General features: G+C 49.9%; 1 protein-coding gene across 9 annotated transcripts in view; it reads left to right on the top strand.

Annotated features, from left to right (window-relative positions):
• Window positions 1–19,271, top strand: part of FBXO11 (F-box protein 11) — a 192,200-nt gene that overhangs the window by 92,787 nt on the left and 80,142 nt on the right. For 4 of the 9 annotated variants that reach the window (XM_050951804.1, XM_050951803.1, XM_050951806.1 and 1 more), the window contains 2 exons: window positions 10,581–10,722; window positions 13,581–13,725. In XM_050951804.1, the coding sequence (XP_050807761.1) occupies window positions 10,581–10,722; window positions 13,581–13,725 (287 nt within the window). The remainder of the gene's footprint in view (window positions 1–10,580; window positions 10,723–13,580; window positions 13,726–19,271) is intronic. The other 5 variants (XM_050951808.1, XM_050951811.1, XM_050951812.1 and 2 more) reach the window with 3 other exon arrangements.

The following is a 19,271-nucleotide window of genomic DNA, read 5'->3' as shown; positions in this document are numbered from 1 at the left end:
TGCGGGTGCCCCTCCCCTGGCCCCCAGGGCGTATGCCCAGGTGGCAGCGGCCCCCCCGCCTGCCGCTACGTCATATCCCCCGACCGCCGCCTCTGCTACCATCTACAGTGGCTGGGGCCCCTTCCCCACCTTAACCGGGAAGCACAGCGTCCGTTGCCTCCTGGTGCCCGCCTCACCCCATGTGGAGACCTACGTGTGGGCGTTGGCGAAGGTGGTGGGGCCCACGGCCATCGTGGCGGCCTTCAAAATGTATGGCAAGGTTGTCTTCTTCCTTGCCTCGGAGGCCGCTGCCCAGGAGGCGGTGGAGAAGGGCCTGGCGATGGGGGGCGTTCGTCCCCCTGGAGCCGCTGGAGGACCTGGGTGTCCGTGTGGTCCTGACCTCTGTCCCTCCCTTCCTTCCCAATGCCACCCTGTTACCTGTCCTGTCTACCCTGGGGAAGCCCACTTCCATTGTGAGCCCTCTCCCATTGGGCTGCAAAGACCCCGCCCTCCGTCACGTCTTCTTGTTCCGCTGGCAGGTGCAGCTTCAACTGCCACCAGCAGCACGTGGCAGAGAGGGGCTCGAGGGGTCTTTCCTGGTTCCCTATCAGAGGGCCCATTACCGGGTGCACTACTCCACGAGGGAGGCCTGGTGTTACCTCTTCCAGGCGACGGGGCACGTTCGGAGGGACTGCCCCTTGGCCTGGCACGGAGGACCGCTTGGGACCCCCAATCCCCGGCAGGGTGCCAGCCCCGTCATCACCGGCGCCCCTGGCTGCCCGGTGCCCAGAGCCGCCCCTCCTCCCTCCCAGCCCATCACTGCTCCCGCTCGGGCCTCAGGGGTACCTCCTCCAGTGCGCTCAGATGAGTGGGAGAGCTCTGCCTCTACTGCCTGCACTCCGGCGGAGCCCATGGAGGAGGGTGCGGCAGGGGTACTGCTGGGCGTGGGAGAGGGCTCTCCCGAAGGGGAATCTTCCCTCCCTCCTGTTGTTCCACCAGTACCTCCCTGAGTCCCTGAGCTGTCATCCCTGCCCCCCGACCCAACCACTGTCAACCAGCCCTCAGGCGATGCCATGGAGGGCTGAACCCGAGTACAGGGTAAGCGGGGCAAGCAGAAGGCTTGAGCTCCACTCGTGCCACCTGATGCGGAAGCCCCCCATAAGACCAGAAAGGGGGCCGCAGACACCAAGCCTTCCACATTGCCCATGGGGTCAGTCCATCTGCCGGTGCCGGCTAGGGAAGACGTGGCAGCACCGGAGGGTACCACCATTCCTCCTCTGCAGTCCCTCCCTGCAGAGGCCCCGGATGAGGCCCCTCCTGTTCCCTTGCCACCTGCGCCCCCTGCAACACCCGAGGTGAGCGTCGCCTTGGGCACTAGTGGGAAGGACCCTAGGGTAAGGGGAGGTGAGCTCCCCTCCATCTTTGCGGAGATCGAGGCTCTGGGTCTGACCTCGGTCACCCAGGGGGAGGACGACCCTCTGCCAGTGGGCCTCGACCTGGCCAGCCTCACCTCAGCTTCCCCTTCCCCATGTTCCATCGCCCCGACTGCTGCATCCGCTCCTGCCTCCGAGGGTCCCCTGTATTCCTCGACCTACCCGGCTGCGGGTGGCACCCTGCTGATGGCCACCGAGCCTGTTGAGGTGACGACCGGTGCCTCGTGGCTGGGACCCGAGCTACCAGGGGTATCCCTCGTTGGTGTGGGGCGACCGGGTTCCTTCCCGGGTGGGGGCCCCACCTTTGCCACACTGAACACCCGGGGCTGTAGGGTGAGTTTCCGCAGGAGCCAGGTGCTCTCCTTCCTTCGGGGGGGGGTACTCTGTGGTTTTCCTGCAGGAGATCCACATGGATCCAGCTGCCGAAGCCAGCTGGCAGCTGGAGTAGGGGGACAGGGTCTACTTTAGCCATCTCACAGCCTGTACGGCTGGAGTGGCTACCCTGTTCTCCCCCAACCTACGGCCTGAGGTGCTGGGGGTCGCCGAGGCTGTGCCGGGCCGCCTGCTGCACCTCCTGGTCCGCATGGAGGGGCTCGTGGTCAGGCTCGTGAACGTCTATGCCCCGACATCGGGCCCGGAGCGGCTGCGGTTCTATCAGCAGGCGTCCGCCTTCCTCGGCTCCTCGGATCCTCACAAATACCTGGTCCTGAGTGGGGACTTTAACACCACACTCGAGGAGTGGGACAGCTGGGGAACCGAGCAGAGCCCAGCCGCCTCGGACGTCCTCCAGCAGATTGTCAGCCGTCACTCCCTGGTGGACATCTGGCGCGACCACCACCTGGACAATGTCTCCACGTTTACTTATGTCCGGGTGGGAGCCCATCGGTCGTGCCACTCCCAGTTGGACCGCATCTATTTGTCACGCTTCCATCTTTCACGGGCCCAGTCCTCCAGCATCCGGCCGGCCCCTTTTTCGGATCACCACTTCGTCACTGTGATGGCCTCTCTCTGTGCAGAGAGGTCGCGGCCAGCCTATTGGCATTTTAACAGCTTGCTGGAGGATACGGACTTCGTGGCATCCTTCCGGGAGTTCTGGCTGGCCTGATTAGGGCAGCGGCTTACCTTTCCCTCGGCGCGGCGGTGGTGGCATGTGGGAAAGATGCGCATCCGGCTCTTCTGCCGAGACTACACCCTGGGCGCCAGGCGACGGAGGGTTGTAGCGATAGAGCAGCTGGAACTGGAGAGGCATCTGGCTGCCAGCCCCAAGGATCCATCCCTTTGCAGAGCGTGCCGGGAGAAGCGGGAGGAGCTCCGGGTCCTCGAAGACCATTGGGCCCGGGGCGCCTTTGTTCGACCCCGCATTCGCCTCCTTCGGGAGATGGATCGCGGCTCCCGCTTCTTCTGCGCCCTGGAGAAAAAGAGGGGGGCCAAGAAGCACGTCACCTGCATTCTGGCAGAGGACGGCACCCTCCTCACGGATCCAGCGGAGATGTGCGAGCGGGCCAGGACCTTTACTCCCCAGATCTGACCGATCCTGCCACTTGCAGAGTGCTCTATGATGGGCTCCCAACGGTCAGCGCGAGCGACTGGGACCGGCTAGAGCTGTCTCTCTGGCCGAATTCTCGGAAGCCCTCTGTTGCATGCCCACCAACAAATCTCCAGGCATGGACGGGCTGACCAGGGAGTTCTACCGCGTGTTCTGGGACGTCCTCGGCCTTGACCTGGTCGCCGTCTGGGCCGAGTCCCTGCAGAGCGGGGTCCTCCCTCTCTCGTGCAAGCGAGCCGTGCTCACCTTATTGCCGAAGAAGGGGGACCTCCGCGACTTACGTAATTGGCGTCCCATCTTGCTCCTCAGCACGGACTACAAAATCGTAGCCAAGGCCATCTTGCTGCGGCTGGGGGCCGTGCTGGAGGACGTGATCCACCTAGACCAGACCTACACTGTCCCGGGCCATAGCATCTTTGATAACCTGTATCTGGTCTGGGATCTCTTGGAGCTTGGATGCAGGGATGGTCTGTCATTCGCCCTCCTGTCCCTGGATCAGGAGAAGGCGTTCGACAGGGTGGACCACGGGTATCTCCTGGGCGCTCTGCGAGCGTTAGGCTTCGGATCCCAGTTTGTGGGTTTTCTCCAGGTGCTGTACGCTTCCACAGAGTGTCTGATCAGGCTCAACTGGACCCTGACCGAGCCAGTCAGCTTCGGGCGGGGAGTACGACAGGGGTGCCCCTTCTTGGGCCAGCTGTACGCTCTGGCGATCGAGCCCTTCCTCTGTCTCCTCCGCAGGAGGTTGATGAGGTTGGTGCTTTGGGAGCCGGGGCTACAGCTGGTCCTGTCGGCGTACACCGACGATGTGCTCCTCGTGGTCCAGGACCCGGGCGACTTGGCGCGGATGGAGGCTTGCCAGGCAGTGTACTCGGTGGCCTCCTCCGCTCGGGTCAACTGGGTCAAGAGCTCTGGCCTGGTGGTTGGGGACGGGTGACAGGCAAGCTCCCTCCCACCCGCGCTTCAGGCCATCTGGTGGAGCGCAGGTCCGCCGCTCTATCTCGGCGTTTACCTTTCTGCCACGCATCCATCTCTTCCGGAGAACTGGCAGGGTTTGCAGGGCAGGGTGACGGAGCGGCTCCGGAAATGGTTGGGACTCCTCCGGTGCCTTTCCCTTCGAGGGAGGGCACTGGTGCTCAATCAATTGGTCCTGTCCATGCCCTGGTACCGGCTCAACACCCTGGTCCTGGCCCCGATTTTCCTGGCCGACCTCTGGAAAGTGGTTCTGGAGTTCCTCTGGCCAGGACTGCACTGGGTCCCTGCAGGGATCCTCCACCTGCCCCTGGAGGAGGGAGGGCAGGGCTTGAAGTGCCTACGCACTCAGGTCCACGTCTTCCACCTCCAGGCCCTGCAGAGGCTTCTTTATGGTGCAGGCAGTCCGGCGTGGAGAGTACTAGCGCACGCCTTCCTGCGCCACTTCCAAGTGCTCCGATACGACCGGCAGCTCCTTTGTCTTGATCCGAGGGGTCTTCCGCGAGACCTCTCCGGGCTACCAGTCTCCTCCGGACATGGAAGTTGTGTCTGTGACCAGGTCCGTGTCGGCCACCGAGGGGGCAGATCTCCTCACGTAGCCCTTGCTACACAACCCCCAGCTCCGTGTGCAGGTGGCGGAGTCTCCCATGGTGCACCAGAGGTTGGTCCTGGCAGAAGCTACCAGGGTTGGAGACCTCCTGGACTACGACTGGGGAGGCTGGCTGGATTCCCTGATGCTCGCTCAGCGTACGGGGCTCTCCAGACCTTGTACTCCCCGGCGCGTACTACAGTAGGTGGAGGCCGCTTTGCCGCCCGCTGCTCGGGCCTATCTCGACCGGGTCCTGCGAGAGGGCACGCCCTGCCCACCCACCACTCCGGGCCCTCCGGACCTTTTCATCAGGTCTCTGCCCCGTGGACCCGACCGGCCCCCTTGCCCCTTCTCCGCAAGCCGGCTGCATGATCTGCAGCCAGTCCGCTTCCAAACCGCGCCAAGTACACATCTCTACACGCTCGTGCTGCATACTCTTCTCTTCCTCACCCTTGTGTCCTGCCCCGACACAGAGTGGCAGGACTTCCTGCTACCTCTGGAGGGTGAGGAGCCCTGGTTGGCCAGCCTATACTCTACCCTGGTCCCGAGGACCACCGGGGATATCAGTTGGCAGCTCCTTCATGGGGCCATGAGCACGGGCATGTACTTGGCGCAGTTTACCCCTGTCCCAGACAATTGCCCCTTCTGCGGCGTGCAGGAGACCCTGGCACATGTTTACTTACAGTGCGCCAGGTTGCAGCCCCTATACTGGCTCCTCACCAATATCCTGTTACGTTTCTGGCTGCACTTTTCCCCTCACCTCCTTCTTTATGCACACCCTATCCATGGCCCCACAAAGTCGCGGGACCTCCTGGTCAATCTCCTCCTCGCCTTGGCAAATATGGCCATCTACGCAACCAGGGAGAGGAGGTTGGCCAATGGAGACTCCTGTGACTGGGGGGCTTGTTTCCGATCCTTAGTCCGTTTATGTATCCGGGCGGAGTTCCTCTGGGCGGTGTCCACTGGCTCCCTTCTCCCTTGACGCCTTCGAGGAGCAGTGGGCGCTGTCTGGGATTCTCTGCTCGATGTCCCCGTCAGGCTCCCTTCTTATGACCCTCTGACCGCACTCCTGTCCCTGTTCTGTTATTAGTTGTCCCTCGAAATCAGTGGAGTTCTGAGGTCCTGTAGATCCTCCCCTTAGGCTGGGGGAGGGATCTGTTAGCAATGGGCGGGCTTCCGCCTGCCCAGTTCCCAGAAACCGATAGGTACAGCTCCCATCCTCAGATTGTCCCATTGCTTCTGACAGCTCCGCGTCTGCTAGGCCCATCCTTAGACTTGGACTAGTGCCCTGATGCGGATCCTGCCTTTTCTCCAGCCCATTCTTACAGTCCAGACAGCAGACCTGTCCACCAGCTTATGGGCGATTCGCCAACCCTGTGTGCCTTGCTTGGCGAACTTGGCATTTGCATCAACAAAGAAAAATCAGTACTTACCCCTACTTGCAACCTCATCATTATAGGGGCGCACCTTGACTCTGTCATGGCTCGTGCCTTCCTACCATCAGACCATTTTTCTGCCCTCATTGCTCTCATTGTGAGGCTTCACTGTCGACCATGCATGCCCGTCTGACAGTGTCTCTCGCTCCTTGGCCATATGGCAGCCTGCACCTCAGTTACACCCTTCACCCACCTTCATATGCACTGCCTGCAACAATGTCTCTGCTTAACTTGCAGTAAGCAGACGGACCCTCTCACCAAACCGGTCCTTCTTGCCCTTTCCATCCTCACCTCCCTCACTTGGTGGCGCAACCCATTCTCTGTCCTAGTGGGTATCCCTTTGATGCCTCCAGTGCCACACACCACTGATGCCTCCATGGTGGGCTGGTGAGCACATGTGGGAGACCACACGGCCTATGGCCTCTAGATGCCCGGGGAAGCGAGAATGCACATCAGTGTCCTTGAACTCAACGCTGTTTGCCTGGCCTGCCAAGCACTCCTGCCATGTCCAGCTGCCCTCCGACACCATGGTGATCATTGTATATGTCAACTAGTAGTGTGTGCGGACGCCATCCTCCTTTGGCATTGGTGCCTCAAACATGAGAACTCTCCACACCGTGCACCTTCCCAGTGCAAGCAACTCTCTTGCAGATACTCCTTCCATGCCAACCACGAGTGGGAACTCCACAACCCCATGTTCCGTTCCATCTTTTGTCAGCGAGGCACACCTTGCTGGGATCTCTTCGCCACTGCGAACAATCACAAACTACCTCTTTTCTGCTCATGGGGAGCCCTAGGCCCAAGCATGCAAGGATGCCCTTCTCCCTTGGACCACCGAACTCCCCTATGCCTTCCCACCCATTCCCCTGCTTCTGCAAGTCCTATGTAAAATACACCAGGATCAGGTGACTGTCCTCCATGTGACCCCTACTTGGCCTCGCCAGTACTGCTTTATGGACCTTCTTCTCTGAGTCTGCCTCCAATCTGGCTTTCCAACCTTCCTAATCCCCTGACGCAGGATCATGGCCGTATCTGACACCCCAGCCTTGGCCCTCTTCACCTCATGGCCTAGTATTTGGATAGGGCTGATGGTAGATACAGTATGCTCCACTCCTGTCCATGACATCCTGGCACACAGCCGGCACCCATCCACTGGAGTTTCCTGTGAAGCCAAATGACGCCACTTCACCCTTTGGTCACGTGACCACGGCTCCTTCCTGGATGACATCTATTGTGAGACAATATGGCCTCACACACTCCTCAATTCATGTCCACCTGGCGGCACTCAGTGTCTTCCTCTTTCCAGTGGATGGCTTCTCTGTTTTCACTCACCCAACTGCTGCCTGTTTCCTCTGTGGCCTTCTAAATGTCTTTCCCAGAGTCCACAAGCCCATCCCCTTTCTGGTACCTTAACTTGGTCCTCTCTGCCCTTGCTCTCTGCTGCTCTTTGAACCTCTTGCCACAAGCTCCGTTGCTTACTTTTCCATGAATGTCATCTTCTTAGTGGCCATTACCTCTGTATGTTGCGTCAGCGAACTGGTGGCCATGATGGCAGAGCCTCCCATTACTGTCTTTCACAAAGGTAAGGTCTCCTTCTGCTTCAACCCCAAATTTCTCCTCAAGGTGGCATCCCTGTTCCATCCACCTTTTACCCCAAGCTACAAACCTCCACAAGGCACTGCGAACTCCATTCCCTGGGCATATGTAGGGCACTTGCATTTTACCTTCAGCACACCTGCCCCTTTCGCACCTTCTCTCGCCTCTTCGTCGTCATTGCTGACTGCTGTCGAGGCTGTGTGCTCTCCTCACAACATATTTCTCGCTGGATCTGCCACTGTATTACTGACTGCTTTACTTCCTCATGTTCCTCCGCCAACAAGGGTCACGGCTTGTTCCCCGCGGTCTCATGCCACCACGTCAGCCTTCCTTGCTGACGTTCCATGGCAGGACATTTGTCATGTGGCCACTTGATCCTCTGTCCATACCTTTGTCACACATTATGCCATCGCCCCTGCTGAAAGGCAGGCACTGTCATCGGACAAGCTGTTTTACAGCAGGGCTCGACTGCTGTCGAACCCTTGCACCTACCTCCACTCTGAACACTGCTTGCTACTCTCACACGATTGGCATCCACGTGAGGCCCATCTCTTGAAAAAGAGAATGTTACTTACTCTAATTGAAGGTTCTTCGGGATGTGTTGTCCCTATCTGGATTTCAACACCCGTCCTCAATTACCTCCACGGTGTGCTCCTTTGTAAGAGGGAACTGGAGCAGCAGCGATCTGCGCAGCTTCTTAAAGCCTCGGATGCACCATGTGGTGAACGCACAGATACTACTATGAACACACCTGGTGTATGACACACATGCACACCCCAATTGGAATCCGGATAGGGACTACACAATTGAAGAAACTCCAGTTACGGTAAGTAACCTTCTCTTACTACAAGAGGAAGACGCACCTAGAAGTGGCAGATCGGGTCATCTTATCTCAGAAGTGGACTCCTATATGCCCATTTCTCCCTCTAAGCCATTGAAGGTGAGATTAGTAAAGAAGATTTCAAAGGAAAAGGCCAGAATGATCCTGGTTACCTTCTGCTTGACCTTAATCTTGGTACTTAGACCTGATTCAGACATAACTGGATCTTTGTCTCAAGATACCAGCATGAAAGAACATAAAGTAATGGGCATATTCTACATCAAGATCACATGCTGTTAAAATGGTCGGCTAGGATACTGAGAAAGAACTTGTCATTCATTTTTAATGAGTAGGTGATAAACATCCTCCTAGCATCTCAGTGGAGACTTGTTGATGTCTGGGACTCGCTTGAATGAGGTTAACATATTGGTGTTAAAAGGGGTGCATCAGGACAAAATCAGCCAAAGTAAAGCACATTCTAGTGTTTCTACTCAAGGCTAATACTTAGTAAAGACAAATCTGCAGTTGTAAGAAATCAAGGAACATCTCTGATCACCGCCACAGTAAGGTTCCCCCAGACCACCTTTCTCATTCAGTCCCTCAGTAATACACAGGTTTTTGTTGAGATCTTGACTTGTGGGATAAAAATGAATTATTAAAAAAAATTGGAGTTTATTTAAATTGTTTTTTAATTATTTAAAATTAAATTTGAAATTATGACTAATGTTAAGGCCTAAACTTAAGATCTTTTATACTTACAATCTAGAAATCTATTACAATTATATAATGTAAATAAAATTAATGTTAAGCAGTATTTATTTGTTTGCCAAAGGTTTTTAAAAAGTTAAACCACTGAACAGGTGGAAGTAACTGGGTAAAGCACCTGTTTGTAGAAGTGCTAAATCGGATTTTTAACAACAGTTGTCTCTTCTGCAGGTGTAGAGAGAATACTTGAAATTTCTTTTATTCAGTCAGGTCAGTTCAGTGACTAGTTCATTAAAAGTAAAGAAATTGATTGGAAGTTGAAAAAGCAGGAAAGCTTGTTTTCCTCTTCCAATCTCTGAACAAAAATGAAATGTGAGAGGGTGAAATCAGAAACAATCACTTTAATTCACTAACTGCAGATAATGCTTCCTTTTTTTAATAAATCAATTTTCAGTAAATCAAAATAAATCAATTTTGAATGCGAAATGTTTATCAAACATTTTTTTTTCTTATGAATCTAGCACATTTTAGGTAATTTTTTTTAATAAAATAAAAATATGCAAATAGTGTTTTTATGCATTTTTATTGAATTCAGTCAAATTAGTTTCCATCAAAGTAGAACATCACACAAATCACAAATAAAAATGAATCCTCCAGTAAATAAGAAGCGTATCGTCCACCATTCTCAAACAAATAGCAAAAAGAACCAAATTTAATGTAAATACTATATTTAGTTGCAAATCAACATGGTTTCATGGTTACCAACCTATGAGAATCAGCTTTTTTAAAGAAAATAATTAAAAAGTACAAATGTGAAACAAGATTAAAATTGATTATTTAAATCAACGCTTCCTGCTTGCTGATTTAATCATGATAAAAATCAGTGATTTATATCATTTTGATTTAAATCAATCCACTCCGGTCTGTGCCTCTTCTCACTGAAAGTAACTTACCTGCTTACTACATCTGTAACCAGAGGGATTTTGGAGCTTGGCATGCTCTCTGTGAAACCTCAGTTGTATAGTTATCAAAGTATGGTAATTCTTCAAACTGACCTGGCCTTTTTTCTCACTGTCACCATAATCTTCCTGCTATGAGAGAAAGTGGTACTGTTGTCCTTCTGGCTAAGACCAAACATCATACTGAAGTATAATATCATAAGTTTATGTGAATAGGAACATCAAAAGGATGTGTGTATAGCAAAGTCATTCAAAGTCTTAAGTACAGCTTTTGCCAAGTGTATTACTGCTCACTTTTTTAAAGAAGTGATGGTCATTGTGAGTGGAGACATCACACACATCTTGCAGTGAGAAATAAAAGGTCAGTTTGTCATGTTCCACCTATGGCTTCTCAAAACACCATGGAATTGATCACCTCCTCTGGAGATACAGTAATTCCTCACTTAACGTTGTTGTTTCATTGTTACATCGATGATTTATTAGAGAACATGCTTGTTTAAAGTTGCACAGTGCTCCCTTATAACATTGATTGGCAGCAACCTGCTTAGTCCACTGCTTGCAGGAAGAGCGGCCCATTGGAGCTAGCTGGTGAGGGCTTGGAACCAAGGTGGGCTCGCAGCCACACATCCGCTCCCCTAAGTTTCCTGTGCGGTAGCTGCCCAGCAGGCTATCAAGTGCCGGGAAATTCAGGTATCCCTATCCCCACTGCTGTGTACTACTCCTGCCCTCGGCCTTGGAGCTGCTCCCAGGAGCCTCCTGCTTGCTGTGCAGGGGTTGGAGGGGGAAGAGGGGTGCTGATGTCAGGGTGTCTCCTCCCTCGCTCTTGCCCCCCACTCCTGTACCTCATCTCCACCGAGTGGCAGTGGGGGTGTGGGGGAGACACATGATAGGGCTCTGGAAGAAGGGAGGTTGCTGGCAGCAGCTGCTGTCTCAACTTGCTAATATACTTAAAAAGGCAGTGTACTTGAAAGGGCAATGCATGTGTCTCTCTTACACTCTCTCTCTCTCTCTCTCTCTCTCTCTCTCTCTCTCTCTCTCTCTCTCTCTCTCTCATGAACACACACACACACACACACTCTCTGTCAGTCTCACACACACATGCACACACACACACCCCCGGCACTTTGGAAAGTGGAGGGAGTGGTGCACTCCAGTGGGATAGCTTGGGGTCATCATCATGTTCAGTTTCCGCAGGGAATATTTGCAGACACTGCCATGCATCTATTCTGTCTCTTCCCTCCATTCATGCTGCCTTGTAGAGTGTGAGGCTACGTTAGCAACAATGTGTTAGTTCAGGGGTTCTCAGACTTTTGTACTGGTGACCCCTTTCACACAGCAAGCCTCTGAGTGCGACACCCACCCCTTATACATTAAAAATCCTTTTAAATATATTTAATACCATTATAAATGCTGGATACAAAGCAGGTTTGGGGTGGAGGCTGACAGCTCGCAACCCCCCATGTAATAACCTCGCAACCCCCTGAGGGTCCCAACCCCCAGTTTGAGAACCCCTGTGTTAGTTCATCATTTAGCAGCAGGGCATTCCTTGGGAAATATCCCACTCTCTTCCATTCTCTGACCTCCACCTCAACCATAAGCAAGGAGTTACTGTATTGACTCCTCCCTGTCTCCATAGAGGTGATATCAGCTTTGTAAATCAACAACAAAGACTGCCTGATATGGCAAGGACAGAGAAGAAAAAATTCTGTCTCACCATTAATTTTCTTTCTAGACTTGTGCACGTCAGCCAGCCTGACCCTCTCTGAGAGGATTGAGTTATGTCCAGATTCTTTCTGGCTTTTGCTGGCTTGTTAAATAATTTTAAAGGGACGTGTTCCTCTAAGAACCTTTCTAAATTTCTCAATCCTTAAATTTGTTGTGGAGGCTCTGCAGCAAATGATTTGAGTTGAATAATATGTGTATAGGTTTATTTATTGAAACTTTTGGAAGTTGTTGTTCTGTACAGTTCTTCCTGAGGAGTAATCCTGAACACAATCTGAGCCAAAGAACTGGTCTGACTTCAGTGACTAAGGAGATGGGGAATATCCTCACTGTGAAGAGTGTCAAGGAAAATGCACTAATGGAAAATGTTTCCATTCTAAAATGTATGGAGAAAGAGAGTGCAAAGTACGAGGGGTGGAGTACAGTACTAGCTATAGTCCCCTTTTCTCCACCTTGATGTCCTAGCTTAATCCCTAGTATATTTTTTAAAGGTAACATTTGAAATGATCAACTTTAATTCTTAGTTACCTTTTCCCCACATTAAAATAGAGATCAGGGCAAGGACATTGAGGGGAAAAGGGGGCAGAGCACATTGGGGTCATTGCTTGATAGCAATCTCCCAACGTCCCCAGCACCATTCACAAATCTTTTCTAATGTCAGTGTGGAAAAACAAGGACTTTTTATTAATGGCGTTTTCTGGCAATTAACCCTTCTGAGAAAATTGTCCTGTGCTTGGGAGTTTGATGGTATTTTGTCTCTGGGATTTGGAGTTCTTGATTGCTTTCTATGCTAAGATATGCGCCAAAAATTTAATGTCAGAATAAATTTAAAACAGCATTTAAGAGTTTTATTGAATTTTTCTATATAACGCATGTATAATAACTTAAGTATAATAATATGCAAATAAATTGGTTGCTCTAATCAAAAGGTTGAGGGAATAAGTTTAAAATTAGGATTTGAAGGATGTCTAAATCAGTGTTTCTCAAACTTTTGTATTGATGACCCCTTTCACATAGCAAACCTATGAGTGCGACCCCCTCCCCAATTAAAAACACTTTTTTTTGTAAAAAGAACAGGAGTACTTGTGGCACCTTAGAGACTGACAAATTTATTTGTGCGTAAGCTTTCATGGGCTACAGCCCACTTCTTCGGATGCATGGAATGGAACATGTGTTGAGGAGATATATATACACATACAGAGAGCATGAAAAGGTGGGAGTTGCTCTACCAATTCTAAGAGGCCAATTAAGTAAGGAAAGAAAAAAAAAGAACTTTTGAAGTGATAATCAAGATAGCCCAGTACAGACAGTTCGATAAGAAGTGTGAGAATGCTTACAAGGGGAGATAGATTCAATGTTTGTAATGGCTCAGCCATTCCCAGTCCCTATTTAAACCTTTCTTTTGTGATTAACACTATTATAAATGATGGAGGCTGACAGCTTGTGACTCCCCATGTAATAACCTCATGACCCCCTGAGACATCACGACCCCCAGTTTGAGAACCCCTGGTCTAAATTAATCTTAATTATAGAGTTACAGACGGTGCCCCATATTATGCCGATTATTCATGCTTACCTCTGCATGTAGATTAAATTTACTCAATGAAATTTACTGTTTAAATAAACTACCAGATTCAGGCTGCAGAGGATGTGATGATTAGTATTGTGTGAGCTTGAACAGCTTTTCTCCTTCAATTTGTAGTACTAATCATGTGTAAAAAACACTCTAATCATTAGAATAGTAGGAAAAGTCAATGATTGCTTTAAATCAGAAACTGGGTAGGTTAAATGTATCAATAATTTGATGTACATTAATATTTTAATAGCAGCACCTGCAGAACAATATCTTCAGGAGAAACTGCCAGATGAAGTGGTTCTAAAGATCTTTTCCTACTTGCTGGAGCAAGATCTTTGTAGAGCAGCTTGTGTGTGTAAACGCTTCAGTGAGTTGGCTAATGATCCAATTTTGTGGTAAGTGAAAAGTTATTCCTCATTATCTTGAGATATATTGTATGTGCTGCACAAAATGCCAAGTACAAGAGAAAAATTAAAATGCTGGTTAGGAATTATAATTAGTTTAAATTAAAACAAATGTGTTTTAATATGCTTACCTTATATCAGTTTTATCTGTTATAAGCAGATATGCACAAGCATATCAGTTACATGTAGTTAAAAATAGTAAAACTTTTCCGCCTAGAATTATGCCTCTTTAGTAATGTTATCTGAAAGTTCAATTACTTATCTTTTAGTACCTTCCTCCCTCTTAAAGTTTGTGTGGGAATTGTATACCTTGATCCAAGATAGCAAACTCTTCCTTAAGTGTCAAGGAAGATCCTGCCTACAACCGCACTATGATTTTTATTTGTTTGGATTTTCAAAAAGAATATAGGTGTTGCGTATGCAGACTTTTTCTCTTTCTAGGGTTATTGGGATCCTGAAAACATCTTATTTAATTGAGAACCAGTATTCCAGATTAGAAAAAAATTGAACTTGAATATCTAGGAAGACACGATTAGGTTTATCTCTGTTTGTTTCTTTATGGCTTGTAGATTCCTCTATGTTAACCCCAAATGCTTTTGTTTTGCTTGTAACCTTTAGCTGGACCTCAAGGTGGTTATTCTTGATACTTAGGTTTTGTAAATGGGTTTTTAAAATCTAGCAGTAGCCTGAGTTTTCAAATGTACTTCCTTTCTTTTTGTTTTTAATAAAATTTACCTTTTTTAAGAACAGGATTGGATTTTGTCCTAAGAGGTTTGTGCACATGATGGTTACTTAGCTGATGGCAACAGCTGATTTCCTTTGATTTCCTTTCTCAGCTCTTCCCCGGAGGGGGCATGAAGGGGCTTGAGGGTACTCCACAGGAAGGAATTCCTAAATGCACCTTCCTGGGTTCTGAAGGGGGTTTTTGCACTTGGGTGGCGGGAGCATCTACGCATCCAAGGTCAGGGAGAAGCGGTAACCTTGGGAGTTTAATACAAGCCTGGAGTGGCCAGTATTAATTTTTAAAATCTTTGCAAGCCCCCACCTTCTGCACCCAGAGTGGGGAATCAGCCTTGACAGATGCAATTTTAATTCTTCAAATAATGTCCCTATGAGTGCTCCACTTTAGGTGCTTGTGCGTCCCTGTGCTTGTAATCAGAGACTTGTGGTACCAGTGCCTGGTTGAGTTGCACATGTGCAATCCCCATCTCATGCCACTTCAGGTGCTGTGCGACCAGGGGCGGCTCTAGACATTTCGCTGCCCCAAGCACGGCATCATGCTGCGGGGGGCGCTCTGCCTCTCGCCGGTCCCGCGGCTCCGGTGGACCTCCTGCAGGCGTGCCTGCGGAGGGTCCGCTGGTCCGGACCAGAGGACCCTCCACAGGCATGCCTCCGAAGGCACCCTGCCTGCCACCCTCCCGGCGACCAGCAGAGTGCCCCCACTGCATGCCACCCCAACTACGTGCTTGGCGTGCTGGGATCTGGAGCCACCCCTGTGTGCGACCAACACACGCACACACCCCTCCACCCCCAGTTCCTTCTCTAGCGCCTTTGGCTTAAGTCGGAGCATTTAGCTGCGCTCCAGAGCTTAGTCTTCCTAGCATAGCCCTTATCCTTTACTTTCTTTCCCTGTTTCTTTTTGGAAGAAACAAACAGGGAGAGAAATAATGTGTTACTCTTCCCTTACTTAGAATTTCAGGTTTCCGTTAACCGTTAATGTAGGACCCCTGATAAGGAGGGGAAACATTCCCATCAGGGGCATGCTCGGTTCACTGAGTTTCAAAAGCGGCCTAACCTGCAGGCTCTCAATACCTATGTCAGACGGGCACTTGCAGTGTGTTTGGCTTAGGCAAGACACACATACCCCAAAAGTGCTTACACTGTCAGAAGTTAAAAGCCTGGATCCGAAAGGCCAGAGACTTGCTGCTCGAACTGCTCCTGATGGAGAAGTCTCTCCGTCTGGCATCTGAGCCAGAAGCTCGGACCCCTCCTGGACAGAGGTCACCAACAGCAGCCTCTGACAGAGGCTCTTCTTCCTCTGTGGCTCACACTACAGACCTAAAAAGATGGCTAAAAAGTGTGCTCCATCCTCACCAGATTGAGGACCAACCAAGAAATGGCACTCCCCAAACAGAGAGACACCGTCGGTACCGACTGCACTGGCAGTCTTTGCAGTCGAGGTTCCTAGACCATCCAGTACCTTGATACCACGAGAGCTAAAGACTCCAAGAGAGCTAGCTCTGACATAAGCAATGAGGGGAAACTGAAAATCCATGCCGTGGCACCATCGGAGCAGACTAGATACCCAGCACCGAGCACATCGAGACAGCTAATGACTATGCTGTCACTTACCATTGGCACAACACAATCGATGCAGCCACCCATACTGACAATGACCTCACAGACATCAGCATCGACCCTTTCGGTACTACAGCAGTTACTGCACTGCTCCAGGTCTCCTCAATACCAGAATCCTCCATTCTCTACACCAGCGTCACTCCAACATAGTCAGTACCTACTCACCTTGCTGCTCCGCTCCTCCATTCTCAATCGATGAAGAAGAGAGGATGAAGGGGAAATGTATTTTCCACACTATTTTCCCCCCTATCCATGAACTGACCAAACTGGATCCCCCATCACAAAGGGGATATTATACTGGAGCTAAAGAGCACCACTGGTTTGGACACCCTGGGATGACACTCATGTCTACCTCACCACACTGGCTTTATGGGAACCCTTAGATGGCATATCCTCCACACTATTGCAAGCTTCCCAGCCCACCCAGCGAGAGCACATGACAGTCTTCCATACCATTGGTATCAGGACCATCTGAAACTCCGGAGGAGATACCTAGACAACCAGAGGAGACCTCTGACTTAGAGATGAAACCAGCAACTCACCTATCCTCATCATTCCTTGATGACACCATCATCGTTACCCCATCCCCCCGCCCAATGTGGGCGGCCAATGATTTTAAACACTTTCAGGACCTCTACAGGAGGGTCACAGAATCCCTGGACATCGTATCCCTGGGGAATTAGTTAAATTGGAAAAGATGGGCATCAGTGTGAAAATTGAAAGGTGGATAAAGAACTGGTTAAAGGGGAGACTACAAGGTGAACTGTTAGGTTGGAAGGAGGTTACTAGTGGAGTTCCTCAGGGATCAATTTTGGGACCTATCTTATTTAACCTTTTTATTACTGACCGTGGCACAAAAAGTGGAAATGTGCTACTAAAGTTTGCGAATGACACAAAGCTGGGAGGTATTGCTAACACAGAGAAGGACCGGGATATCATACAGGAAGATCTGGATGACCTTGTAAACTGGAGTAATAGTAATAGGATGAAATTTAATAGTGAAAAGTGCAAGGTCATGCATTTAGGGATTAATAACAAGAATTTTAGTTATAAATTGAGGACACATCAGTTGGAAGTAACGGAGGAGGAGAAGGACCTCGGAGTATTGGTTGATCTATGGATGACTGTGAGCTGCCAATGTGATATGTCCGTTAAAAAAGCTAATGCAGTTTTAAGATACATCAGGCGAGGTATTCCCAGCAAAGATAAGGAGGTGTTAGTACCGTTGTACAAGGCACTGGTGAGACCTCATCTGGAATACTATGTGCAGTTCTGGTCTCCCATGTTTAAGAAGGATGAATTCAAACTGTAACAGGTTCGGAGACGGGCTACTAGGATGATCCGAGGAATGGAAAACCTGTCTTATGAAAGGAGACTCAAAGAGCTTGGCTTGTTTAGCCTAACCAAGAGAAGGTTGAGGGGAGATATGATTGCTCTTTATAAATATATCAGAAGGATTAATATCAAGGAGGGAGAGGAATTATTTAAGCTTAGTACCAATGTGGACACAAGAACAGATGGATATAAACTGAACACTAGGAAGTTTAGACTTGAAATTAGATGAAAGTTTCTAACCATTAGAGGAGTGAGGTTCTGGAACAGCCTTCCAAGGGGAGTAGTGGGGGCAAAAGATATATCTGGCTTTAAGACTAAGCTTGATAAGTTTATGGAGAGGATGGTATGATGGGATAACCAATGATCAACTGCTAAAATTAGGCTATCAGCAGGTAAGTATGCCCAGTGGTCTGTGATGGGATGTGAGATGGGTTGGGATCTGAGTTACTATATATATATTCTTTCCTGGGTGCTGGCTGGTGAGTCTTGCCCACATGCTCAGGGTTTAACTGACTGCCATATTTGGGGTTGAGAAGGAATTTTCCTCCAGTGCAGATTGGCAGAGGCCCTGGAGGTGTTTTGCCTTCCTCTGCAGCATGGGGTACGAGTCACTTGCTGGAGGATTCTCTGCAGCTTGAGGTCTTCAAACCACAATTTGAGGACTTCAATAACTCAGACATAGGTTACGGGTTTGTTATAGAGGTGGTGGGTGAGATTCTGTGGCCTGCGTTGTGCAGGAGGTCAGACTAGATGATCATAATGGTCCCACCTGACCTTAAAGTCTGAGTCTATGAATAACAACATAAGTTCCTTGACATCTTCCATACATCGACATCTTCCAAAATAGCTTTGTCCGTGAATGATGCAATCATGGAACCCCTTATGTTCATTTGGTAGACTCCAGCAACGATCCCTCCCTCCTGCAATAGATCTGACAGAAAATATTATATGCACAGACAACAGAATTTCTCTGTTCTCCCTATGCCCAATTCTTTGGTGGTGGACGCTGTTAATAAGAGGGGCAGACAATCTTACCCCCAAAACAGCCCATACAACAACAATTGGAAGAGGCTCTGCCTCTTTGGCTGAAAGGCCTACTCCTCGGCGACACACCACCTTCGGATTGGCAATTATGAAGCAAAGCTGGCAAAATATGACCACACAAACTATGAGAAGTTCTCCAAATTTATTGAATTCCTGCTGGAGGAGAAAAAAGAACAGTTCAGAGGACTCATCTCCTAGGGACAGCTGATCTCCAGGATGGCATTACAGGCTGCTTTGGACTCAGCAGATACTGCTGCGCAATCTACAAATACTGCAGTAGTCATGAGACAAGTTTCTTGGTTGTCTCTCTGTAGTCTCCCAAGGGAGGTGCAATCAGTTATGGAAGATCTGCCTTTTGATGGGCCTAAGCTCTTTGCGACTGAGATAGATGGGTATCTGCACAGGCTTAAGGACTCGAGGGCAACACTGATGTCCCTGGTCATCTATACTCCTAGGACAAAGAGATGACAAGGAAAGTATTACGGCCCACACCATATTCACAAACACATAGGCAATACGAGCCACAAGGCCAAAAACAGCGGCCCGCAAAGAGATGACAACCTCCACCTCAATCTACCACTTCTCACCAACCTTATTCCAGACAGCAAGTTTGAGATGTTGGTTGAGAGTCCAAGACCCTCTGCATCTTTCAGTGCTGGAACTTTCTTCTGTCTCTCAGCCATTCAGAGATCACCTGACTCCATACTACTCAGTTTGGCAATCCATCACTACAGACAGATGGCTGTTGGAGATAATTGATGTTGGATACTCCGTCCCATTTACTTCCACCCTCCCTCTCC

Source organism: Gopherus flavomarginatus, chromosome 4 (assembly GCF_025201925.1).
Source record: "Gopherus flavomarginatus isolate rGopFla2 chromosome 4, rGopFla2.mat.asm, whole genome shotgun sequence".
NCBI classification, from domain to species: Eukaryota; Metazoa; Chordata; order Testudines; family Testudinidae; genus Gopherus; species Gopherus flavomarginatus.
This window is presented reverse-complemented; position numbering and strand designations above follow the sequence as displayed.